This window comes from Rhinolophus sinicus, chromosome 1, assembly GCF_057876585.1.
Source record: "Rhinolophus sinicus isolate RSI-liver-muscle chromosome 1, RSI-T2T, whole genome shotgun sequence".
Lineage (NCBI taxonomy): Eukaryota > Metazoa > Chordata > Mammalia > Chiroptera > Rhinolophidae > Rhinolophus > Rhinolophus sinicus.
In genome coordinates this window covers 144,385,414-144,397,731 of record NC_142501.1, presented here as the reverse complement: position 1 = coordinate 144,397,731, position 12,318 = coordinate 144,385,414, and the positions used below count along the sequence as shown (strand labels likewise).

General features: G+C 44.6%; 1 protein-coding gene across 5 annotated transcripts in view; it reads right to left on the bottom strand.

Annotated features, from left to right (window-relative positions):
- The window catches only part of KIT (KIT proto-oncogene, receptor tyrosine kinase), a 78,638-nt gene extending 72,931 nt beyond the window's left edge, over window positions 1–5,707 (bottom strand). For 4 of the 5 annotated variants that reach the window (XM_019740181.3, XM_019740183.3, XM_019740180.3 and 1 more), the window contains exon 1: window positions 5,548–5,705. In XM_019740181.3, coding sequence (XP_019595740.2) covers window positions 5,548–5,614 — 67 coding nt within the window. In that variant the 5' untranslated portion in view covers window positions 5,615–5,705. Of the gene's footprint in view, window positions 1–5,547 lie in introns of all 5 variants that reach the window. The other variant, XM_019740179.3, reaches the window with a different exon arrangement.
- Between the last annotated feature and the right edge of the window lie 6,611 nt (window positions 5,708–12,318).

The following is a 12,318-nucleotide window of genomic DNA, read 5'->3' as shown; positions in this document are numbered from 1 at the left end:
GAGACCCCATGTAAGCTACACTTCCTTATTCACCTTGAGAAAATGGCCATTTACAGACCCTTGGCCTCCTAAACTCTTATCCAGAAATCTGTATCCTCTTTGGTGGAAAGCAGGCTAAGAATAAGGTTAAATAAAGAGCCAGGGAAGAAAGTATACATTACCACTAACTGTGGGCTTAAAAAAGAAAAGAAAAAAAACTAGACATTAAATGTATACACTTCATCTCAACACCAAAAAATACGTGTATATAATCTGGTTTTAAACCATTTCCAATTTTTTCCCCCTAAGCAACAAAGCCGAAAAAGGGGGGGGAAATAAAAAACAAAAAATCCACCTGATAGCAGAGTGAGTGCTTTCCCTGTGAGGGACACACTGTGCTAGGCATGTGATATGCATAATCTAATTTATTCCTTTCAGTAGCCCTGTGCCATCCGACCATTTTACTGATGAGGAAATAAAGCATAAAAGGTCTTACCCACATCAAATAGCTGGCGAGTGCCCGAAGTGGATAAAAACCCAGTTGTCAATTTCATAGCCCAAGCTCTTAACTCTGATGCCACCGGTCCTGAATAACAATTTAGCTTAAACTAAAGTTTGCAAAAGTGTTGAAAACCTAGCTGCCAGAAAGGTATGGATTGGAAGAAATCTAACAAAAATGTGTCATAACCAAAATATAAGCATGAAGGCTAAAGCATACGATGAGTGGAAAAGTTAGCAGGTATGAATGTTTTCACTGAAGTCTCCTGGGTTTACACACACACACACACACACACACACACCCCTCAGGATCTATTCAATCTCTAAGACTAGTGGTCCCCAACTGTTATGTCAAAAGTTATACAAAACTCAAGACAAAAATTTAAGTTTATTTCATTTTAAAACCTGTGAACTTAGTACTTATTGGTACCTGCATGCAAGGGTTATAAGTGAATAGTCAAATTCTATATACTTAAGTGCCTATTCTTAACCCAGACCCTGTGCCAAGCATCTTTATAAGACTCTTTCTAACCTTTAGGGCAATCATATTAGAATAGGCATCATTCCCATTTTTAGGGATAATAATAATTCCTATTTCACAGATAATAATTATGGTTAATATGTATGGAGCTTGTAACTATGAGCTTGCCAGGCAGCACCATTCTAAAAACTTTATATGTAGCAACACATTTCTGGCACAGAAAGGTTAAGTAATTTTCCCAAACTCACACAGCTAAACACTAGGATGAAAAAGTGAAGCTCAGCAAGGTTAAGCAACTCGTTCCAAGGCCACAAGGCTGTCAGCAGACTAATGAGAGACTGTCTTCACTCCTTAGGCCTGTGCTCCTGCCTCTAGGTACCTGTGTGGTGCCACCTGTGCCTACCAGGGCCCAAGGCTAAACGACTTAATGCCTAAGGGCTGGCAGTAGAAAGAGGTATTGCCCAAAGCAACCGGAAGAGCATAGGTCCTATCTAAAGGGGTAGTTTTCAATTCAAGAGATCTCTTGATATAAATGCTCCCTATTTTTAAATATTCCTTCAATGTTTTCTAAAAAAGCATCACGTGGGCCAAACAAAACATGTCCCTGCGCTATCAGCTTGCAACTTCTCTTTATTTATTAAGAGTCTAAAGTCAAAAGACTGCCTGTCTCCTGTTAGAAATCAGAGCTGTTAGACAAGGCTTACTCACAAGTCCCCTGTACTTTCAACAAAGATTTACCCTGGATTTGGTGTAGATTCAAACTTTTACCTCTTGTAGGCCTTTCCTCACTCTGGATTTGCAGACATGAAAATATGTATTCAAGTTATGAAATTTTGCATATTTAACTTTCTTTCGAATGTCTTTCAACCCCTTTTTGTAAGTTACCACACAGGAATGCCACAAAATAAAGCGCTTCCCACGCCCTAGCCTGTCGACTGTTAAAACTAAATTCATTCTAGACAAAATGCTGCTGCAGCCACTGCCTCTGAGGGGTCCCCACACTGCAATCCAGCTTTAAGAATTCCGCTCAGGACACCACAGCTCATTTCCTGGTGTCCTTCTTTAATCAGCTGGGGGAGACTTGAGGAAATGAGTCAAAATCCTATGGGCAACTTTTAGCAGCTGTCAACAACAGCAGCAAAATCCATCACCACAACAACATCTGTACGTAAATGCACTCCAAAGGAAGCCCACAAAAAACTTGGCATGTTTCTGACAGAGAATTTGTTTTGGGAGAAGAAAGGTTACATGAGTGGCAACCTGCCCTTACATCTATCTCATCGTGCTCTCCCACGGTAAGTGGCCCATGGTATTACCCATTCCTGGGGGTTTTCTCTTTCATAAGTATGCCAGAAGTATATAATGCTAAGACCATTTTTATTTTTTGGAGTGGGGGTGGAAAATTTTTTCAACTAACTTACACCATCATTTTAGAGACAGCTTATCCTCATTTCTGAGGGACTAACTGGAATGGCACAGCCAACACTTAAAAAGCCCTCATACCCAGGGTCAAATGCCTACATTCCTGTGAGAGAAGCTATAACTTAATGACTACCCCCCTCAGTTAACAGTTCCCCACAAATTGAGAACACACTAACTCAGACATCATAAGACAGGCAATTCTAGACCTTTTTCATGAAAATTGGAAAGATAATGACCTCGGCCATCCTGTTTTCCCAGAACCTCCAACAACGCCTGGCATATAATAGGTATTCATTAAACAGGTTCAAATGAATCTCACTTTACAACTGATTCTGGTAAGTCGTGTCAATAGACATACAGTTGGGCACATGGGACCAACCTCAGGTTTCACCGCTGATTATTCTGGGAACTGACTTGTTCTCAGCCAGTTCTTCCAGCTATAAAAACGATAGGGATGGTGACAGTACTGCCTCCGATGCTTGTTGAGAGAACTGGAAATGTCAGGTAATGGTCCCAGCACAGGGCCATGCACACAGTTTCCAATGAAAGAGCAACAACTATGTACAACACACACATAATGTGAAATTTCAGGCACCGTAGAAAAACATATTGCAAGGGCACAGCATACATGATTTATAAAGTCGTAAGAACAAACGTGTGGATGAATGGGAAAGGCCAGAATGGGGATAAATGACTTATCTGGGATCCCTTTATTAGACCATCATATTATTTCCAGCAGGATAATAATGCAGAATGTGTCCAGCTGCTGGGAATGACTCTAGCCTCACACCTGCAGGAACAAGGGGAAGGTTATGATTCACTGCTCCCTGCAGGCTCATCCAGCTGAGCACAGGCATTGTAAATACTGGAGGGGGAGTTGCTGCAGAGATGGTACTCCTAACCCTCAAAGTGTAACTGTAGGTGAGCACACGTGGACTGAGGACAGGGAAGCACAAGCCACACATCCCTGCTTTAGCCAGGGGTAGATCAGTAGGATATGACCAAGTGGCTGGACCCTGTGACTAGGAGAGGCAGAGGAATTTCAAGGAGGTAGAAAGGACTCAGGTAAAGAGTTCAAAAGAAGTGTAGAGCCTACACTCAGAACACTGGAAGAGGAGAATTTTGGACCCAAAGGATCATTCACAATGAAGATGCCTCACTGTCCTCTTGAGGATACGCGCCCCCCCCCCCCAATTTAAGCGACCTGCCCAAGGGCACACAGCCAATAAATCGTTGAGAAAAGAAAAACCAGAGGGCAGCACAGAGGCTTTCTCACTACACCATACTGTGCCTCCCTCCCCCAGAAGCCAGACGGTAAAATTCCCTTTGCCAAAAAATCTATTGGATGGAGCAGGCTAATTATGAGGAAGAAGGAAGCAACTGATTCATTTAATTTTTACAAAGAGAACCATTCTGTGTGGCTTGTCTTTCTAGTGCCCTACTGCGTCCGGTTCACATACCTCAACTGAAATTAAAAATGCCAAAGCACAAAGACATAAGGACCAAACCTATCATTTGAAGCTTAGGCGATCAAATCCATCACGGAATCCACTCACTGGTGATCCTTTCTACCACACAGGGGTCCAGATGCAAGGCCTCTCTTCCCCCACAGGAAAGCCCTCACAATGCCTTACAAGACCTGGAAGACGGAGGCTGCATCTGGAGGCTGCATCTTGAGACTTCATGGAAAAACTGAACGGTAGTCCAGAGTCCCACTAATGTTCACTGCGATGCTGCCTTTGGAGCCCTTGAATTCCAGTTCAAACTCACTTTCTAGCCATCATCAGGGTAGCCTGAAAGGTTTTTTTTGTTTTGTTTTCTTTTTTCTTTCTTTCTTTTTTTTTTTTTTTTTTTAGTGACCTGGGAGAGAGTAGTATAGGGGTTGGCTGGGCCACCTGCAATGGCTCACGCACCAGCAACACCCAGAAAAAAAGGGAAGGGGCAGGAATCTGACTGTGGGCGTCCAGAAATCCTCCTCCTCAACCTTAACACCTAAGTTCCCGCGCAGATATAACCGGATTTTAACAACAGCTTGAAGATCCAAGTAAGATTTGCAGAAAGTTCCACTCCATCTCCCACCTACCCCATCCCCACCTCCATCTCAGGCGGCCCTTAACTATAGCTATCACGTGGAAGGGGCTGTTGTGAATCTCAAAATTCCCAAAGAAAACAGGGACCTGCGATTACAGGTCGCAGACCCCGATTCGAGGGGCTTGCAGAACCCCGCCAGCCTGGCCGGGCTCTCCGGCTGAGCGCGGCAGAGGACCGGGGTCAGGGACCTCAGTGTCCCAACGCACCGTCCCTGTCTCTCCCAAGAACAGGCTGCAAACGCAGCCTCCGGAGGAACCGAGGCGCGTGGCAAGAAAGAAACGGCACCGCGGCAGAAAAGGATAAGCGTCCAGCACGAGATTTACAAAAGCAAAAAGTCTGCAACCTAGCGGCTGCTTTCCACACGCCCTGGCGCCCAAGTTACCTCTGCAGCCGCCACACCAGAATCGCACTTCGCGGACTCCCGGTGCAAAAGCATAACCCGTGGGCTAGGGGACGCCGCAGCCTTCGACTTGTGTCCACGGGTGGCGCCATGAGCAGAGGCGGCCGTGGGTCGGTCCCCAGCTCTGGGGCACAAAGAGCGCCCCAGAGGTTGGAAAGCAGCAGCCGCAGAGCAAAGAAAAGGCTCTCCAACTTTGCCCTCGGCGTGACTGAGAACCTGCGGGCCAGTCCTCCCATGCGCCGGTCACACAAGCGCAACTTTTAACAAAAGGAAGAAGCGGCTGCTCCACGCACGGCGGAGATAACGCTCGGGGTGCAAACCCAGGACTCGCCCGCCTCTGCCCCTGCGCACCCTTCGCACAAAAGCAACCCCAAACTTGCAAGCAGCCCGCGCCCTCAGCCTGCACCTAGCTCAAGCCTAACCCCACTCGCTGCCCTCTTGCCTGGGAGACCCCAGCTCAGAGCCCCTAGCACCAGCGGCTGGGGGCTCCTCCCTCAGGTGAGCGAGGCTGGGCGCAGGAGAGTCCCCGGGACGCCTCGAATCTGCCAGAAGGCTGAAACGCAGGGGCACTGTGAGCCGGCGGCCACCTCTCCGGACACACCCCAGAGAGCTGGAGCCCTCAGGGGCACAGGCAGCGGCAGGGAGCGCGAACCCGGTGCCCGCCGCTCTCTCCCACCTGTCTGGAGGCCGAGCAGAAGCAGCAGGACGCAGAGAAAATCCCAGGCGCCGCGAGCGCCTCTCATCGCGGTGGCTGCTCTGGGATCGGAGCTCCGTTCCAGGTTCCAGCTCTCGCCCAAGTGCACCGAGCGCCGCAAAGCCGAGCCCCCAGAGCCGCGAGCGCAGAGCAGCAGCCCCTCCTCCCAGCGCCCTCCCTCTGAGCGCCGGCCACGCCCCTTCTCGGCGCCCCTCCTCGCCTTCCTTCCCTCCCGCCTAGGTCTCGCTCCCTCCCTGCGGCGTTTGGCCCTTGCTCTTTCAACCTGGTAATCCCGTGGGGGTTAAGCCCACCGGGAGAAGGAGGGCGTGCCAGCCTTTGCTGCCCGCTTTCAAAACTGGAGCCCCTCTCCACCTCTCGTCCCCTGTGATGCGATCGGGCTACCAGAAGCTGTTCCCGGACGAGGGTGGTGCTGCCCGCGCGCTTTGTGAAGCTGGGCACCACGCGCACATTAGGACACGGGCCCGCCACCTGGCAGGTGCTCCCCAGATAATAAAGGTCCGCCGCTCTCTCCTCGAGCACGCCCGCGAGGGAAGAGGCTGGACGCCGCAGGTGGTGGACGTGGTACGGGGACAGGAATTGGGACGCAGTGGAAAAGGGGTTAGGAATTAGACCCCGACATTCTTTTCCATTCCTGTTAGTCGAGGGAGACCAATCGCGGCGCCTGGCACAGCGGTAAAAGGCTGAGCCAGGGCGTAGGTAATTCTTTATGCTGGATTTCTCCACCTGCTCCCTAACCTGTAACAGCACAGTTGGTTTCTATTCGTCGGAGTGGCCTCAGCCCAACAAGCTCCTGCTGAGACTTCTAAAGACTGGGGCTTTGGAGTGGGGAAGGGCGCCTTGCGAAGTTTGCTCCGGGATCCAGTGGTGTTAAACCCTTTGGGCGCCTTTTTTTTTTTTTTTTTTTTTTTTTTTTTCTTTTCCTTTCCCTGTATGGTTTCTCTGCCTCTCTATCAGACGACAGTTACAGGGGTGGGGATCCGAGAGTTCCTCTTAGCTGCCTTAGGCTGTACCGGGAGCAAAATAATAGTAAAATGAGTCTCTTAAGCCAGGTGCTTTACCCAAGGTAACAGTACTATCTGTATAGAGTTTTATAGTTCCTTCTTACACTGAATATTATTTCATGCTCACAATAACAGTTTTGTGAGGTAGATAGAGCAGATACGTTGATTATTTTAGTTCTAAAAGTGGTTCGATCACACAGCTAACAGGGGAGACCCAGTCATTTTAAGAATAATTCGAGGTATGATGAGCTTTCCCTATGCATTCTAATAACACAGTAAAACACCCCTCCAGAGAGCTTAAGGATGGAAACTAAATGGGAAGAGGGGGTTGCCCATCAGAAAGTGATGGAATAATTTAGATATACCTAGACTCTTCTCTACAGTAGCATCCAAAATTTGTAACTACCCCCACACGCACACACACTTTAATATTGAAATCTCTCCTGTTTGATGTTATGTAGGACCTAAGCTGGTTTAAGAAAAATGATTTTCAAAGCTAAACGAACAACTTAAAAATTATGACTACTCGATCAATATATATGATTGCTTGTCTTTAAATTTGTTTATTCATTCAACAAGCATTTAGGTGTCTACTGTGACCAAAGAGGCACTATTGTAATAGACAGATGTGGGCCATACCGCAATCTTTAGTCAAGTGGGAGAACCACACCCCAGTGTCCTAGCAAATGGTTCAAGTTGTACAGCTGTGGGAGAACTGAAATTCAAAGTTCTCTGTTTGTGTTTTGGGCCGTTGGACCGTATCTTTTTCTTATGATGACAGGGGTAAAAGCTACCACTCAAAGCAATCATGAGTTTCTGGGATCTTGATTTATTTCTAAAATCCATTTTGTAGTGAGAAAAAAATCGTATGGGTTAAAATACCAACAATATGCCTTAGAGAAAATTTACAATTTTCTCCTTCAATCAACTGAGATTGGAAAGGATAACGAGTCTTCAGAAGAGTGGGTGAAAAGAGACCATATTGCAATTTAATTCTAAGCAGGAAAATTCTATTAGGAAAAATACCAGAATAGGGAATTTTTACAATGCTGGACCGTCATTCATATTCACCATTCAACAAACATCTATTGAGCACCTAGGTAGGCACAAGACCTACAAAAAATCAATTAAGACAAAGTCCCTGCCTAGAGGGATTCATAGTCCTGGGGGGAAAAAAAAACATACCCAGATAAGAAACTATAATATCTGCTACCAGGGCTCATGTGCAGCCAGTACACACCAAGTTGGCCATATTGATTGGTAGAATGTTGAAATCCTTCTGCACTCATTGGGGAAAAAAGCCACTCCCCTAAACATCTAAATGCTGTGTCAATCCAACCTCTTTCTTAAGATACCCCAAATCTCATCAGATCCAGCAATTAAAGGTTTAATACTGGGCAGAGCAGAGATCTCCAGTCTCTGTGCCTTTAGGGTTTATACCTCCTGCCAGCTAATGTACTATAAGGAGGCATCTAGAAGAGACAAGGAGTGAACTGCTTTCAGAATGAAATATCTTAGATCATGTCCAACAGAAACACTTACAATGATGGAAATGTTTTGTATCTCAGATAGGATGTATGGGACCAGTTCTGTACTCTATTTTGTGATAGCCCTGGACCCTTTCATGAATTATACTTTATATTTTTTATTGTTTTTATAATTGTATTTTTGACTGCAAGTTGTAGAAACCCAGGTTAAATTGACTTAAGCAAACAAAGAAACCTATAATTTATTGGCTCTTATAACTGAAAAGTCCAGGGAGGATAATGTTCCAGACTTTCCCAGATCCAAGAACTGAAAGTCATAAGGACTCAAAAGTGGTGGTGGTGGTGGTGGTGGTGGTGGTGGTGGTGGTGGTGGTGGTGTGTGTGTGTGTGTGTGTGTGTGTACGTGCATTTTTCTCTATCTCCATCCGTCAGCAGTACTTGCCTGTGTTTGTGTACACTCAGGCAGCTCTAGGCTTACAGCTCACTGAGCTGTTCTGCCCTCGTGAACATCTATAGAAGTACTCACTTATTTAAGTCACATGACCATCCGGAACGATTTACTGAAGCCAGATGGCATATGAGGATTGGCCTCTTCTGGGTCACATGCCCACCCCTGGAGCCAGGGTTGGGGTCCACTTCACCCACATCATGAGGCCATTCTTAATGAGGAGGGGTGTGTCCTCACCAAAAATTGAGGTATTCTCACTGTAAGAAGGAGGAATGATGCTGAACAAATAGAACAAAAGATATTCACTCTAGTCTCACACAGCCCAAACCTCTAACTTGAAAATTTTTTGTATTTCTGATTATAAAAGTAAAGATGCTTATGGTAAAAACTTTAGAAAATACACAAAATGATAAAGAATGAACCAAAACAAAATCACCCAAGATATATAATTAACTGAAAAGTTCATTTTGGTGTGTTTCTTTCCATTTTTTTCCTACGTATTCTAAGGTGTGTTTTTTTTCCTTTATATAATTTCAGATTTTATAATATTTGCTAGTTTTCTATCCAGCTTTTTCATTAATCATAACATATGAGTAAGCAGTCATTAAAAATTTTCTGGAAAAATAACATATAATGGCAGTATAATGTTCCGTTGTATATATGTACCATAATTCTGGCTGTTTAATCATTTCTCTATTTTTTTCCCTACACACATTACTTGGTGATGAATATCTTGGAGAATAAAAATCTCTTGCCTCTGATTATTTACTTAGGATAGATTCCTAGAGGTAAAATTACTACACCAAGGGTATAATCCTTTTCAAGTTTACTACTTAGTTTCTGTTTTTCCAATAACCATTAGAACTAGCTAGGTGTTGTCACTTGTCCATAAAGTGGGATAAATGAGTATATGATCCTTATTGCTAGACTCAATACTAACAATAACCACCTCACAGTTTGTGAGGCTGAAAGAAGATGAAGTATGCTCTTAGTTCAAGCTTTCATTCAGTATTTATTGAGCATTACCTATGTGCCAGAGGTGTTACAATAATTGCTGGCAATGCAAAGTTCTACCAAATACAGATGCTGCACTCATGAGATTTGCAGAGAAAGAAGAGAGACGCATAAGGGGGTCAAAGATTACATTATTGTATGTACTTAAGAGAGCTCTACGCACACAGTGATGTTTAACGACAGAGGAGCACCTAAATCATACTGTGCAGTGATCTCATGAGGCCCGCTCAAAGACGTGACAACTAGATTGGAGGGATCAGGAGGAGAGGAAGGCAAAGCAGGGAGGAGAATGCAAGGGTAGGAAGCACACACGCAAAGGGCGAGAGGCATGCAGCAGCACTGACAAATACGAGGAGTACGGCACAGTTAGGGAAGCGGGGCCTGTCGGGGAGGAGGAGAGTGGAGACCCGGATAAACAAGGGCCATTCATGCCGAGAATCATGAACTTCACCCTCTGAGCTATGGAGAGTCACTAGAGTTCTTTACACTGAGGCCAGATATGATAAGATTTACATTTTGGAAAGATAGTGGAGAAGCTCCACAGTGAAGGATGAGGTGAAAGGGGCCAAACCTTGAGGCAAAAAGAAACTAGTGAGGAGCCTAATGAGGTGAACCAACGGAGAATGTGAACTGGATGAAGCCCGTGGAGGTGAGATTGGTGAGAGGGGATGAATAAGAGAGAACGAGGCCTTGATCACTAACAGTATTGGGGAAGATGAGTGGGAAGAGGGACTCAAGGATGGTGCCCCGATTTCTGGTATAAGCTACAATGTGCGTGTCTTCAGCAAGACATGGAAGCAGGTTTGTAGTGGAAGGTGACGGAGTTGGAGTTGAGCCTGTTGGGTCTGAGGTGCTCATGAACTTCTCCAAAGCGAGACGCAGGCCTGGAGCTCAGCAGAGGGCCAGGTGCTAGGGAGGGGGCTGTGTTCAAGGATTTGGATGAGGTCACCCCAGCGAGATTGTAAACACCACGAGGAAAGCAGAGGGCTGATAACACCTAGGAAAACTACTTAAGCGACAAGTATGAAAAAAAAAGATCCCACAAAGGATCCTGATAAAACAAGGTCAGAAAGGTAAAACCCAAGACGTCTGTGGCAAAAGGAGATTTTTCAGGAAAGTACGAGTGTTCCCTTGTGTCCTATCTCTTGGGGGGGGGTCAAACAAGATAAGGACAGAAAGGCACTGATTGGAGTTTGTAATCATAATAAGACCTGACAACACCTAGCAAATTCTAAATTCTTTATATACACTAACTCATTTAATCCTCACTATAACTCTACCTAGTAGGTACTCTTAGACTCCCAATTTTACAGTTGAGGAAACAGAGGCACAAGGTAGTTAGGTAACTTGTACAAAATTTGCATCAGGATGCAAACACTTGGCAGTCCGGTGTATAGTCCCCGGGCTTAATTACTGTAATAACTCACTGCCCTAATTAACCTAGAGGTCTTTGGTGCCTAAATACATACTTTCACACCCAGACACACACACACACACACACACACACACACACACACACACACACCACAGAGTTTGTAGGGCCAGAATTCATGCTGCAGTGGGTTGAGCAATACATTTAAAGTGAAGAAGTGTATCCAAGAATTTCTTGCTTGATAAGTTTTCAAGAAATCTAATGGTATACGAAAGGAGGGGATGGGGCAAGAGATCGAGGGGAGATTGGGGAGCCTTGAGCAGTTTTTGGCTGAGGTCAGAGCCAAAATAGGGAGATCTGGAAGATCCAGTTGGTGGGGGAGGATGATTGAAAAGGGCAGATGGAGACAGAATCAAAAGCCAAGATGGAGGAATGAAGATTAGAAAACAGAAGGGACAAGTCCAGTGAGAAATGGGGGAAGGGTGTCAATTAAATGGAATGGTGTCAAGGAATGGGGTGAATTATAAAACCTAGAGTAATATATACATATTAATATAACACTAAAAGATTACTTTGTCATAATGAACAACCATTGCTGAGAACATCCCAGGCCTGGACACTGTACAAAAATAAGTAAATAACATCTTGGTAGAGCCTCTTATCTAAATCCATGCTACTTCCCAGAATTAGAATTTCTAAACTTCAGTGTCACATTCGTGTTCCATAAATCTCCACAGTACAGGGTTTAGACATCTCTTAAGTCATATATCTTTCATTGCTTTATATTAAAATTATTTGTAACCTTGTCATAGCCTCTCCACTAAATAATTCATTCTTTGAAGAAACTGCTGTAATTCAACTGTGAATCTCACTGAAGGGCTTGCCTCAAACAGAGCCATACACACAGTAGGCACTGCATGTTTGCAGAATGGAATTACTGACCGATTGTGCATCTGAGTGCTTTTTCCTATTATTTTTATTTTATCAGGATTTGTTTTGGCTCCAAGAAATCCAACATCTTTTCTTACAAATTATTATTGTTGTCATAAATTTGTATAATCCAAATCTGCCTTAATCTCATACTGAATGCCATGACCTTTTCATCTTTTTACATTTTCCTTAGATCTGATAAAGAAGTCACAATGTAGGAGTAAGAAAAACTTGCTTTAAGAGTATTAAATGCTGAGTAAATACAAGGAGTAAAAATGTATTTAACATACAAAAAAAGAGAACAAATAAATCATGTCTCCTGATTGGTGGAGGAGGGAAGGAGTGGAATTGTTTAATCTATGCGCTTTTCTTAAAATTTGCAACTAAATGATCTCAGATTGGAGACCTGCCCCTCATGCTTGATTGACAGAAACTATATCCACAATGGAAAGGATGACAATATGAGCAAGGCCCTTGTTA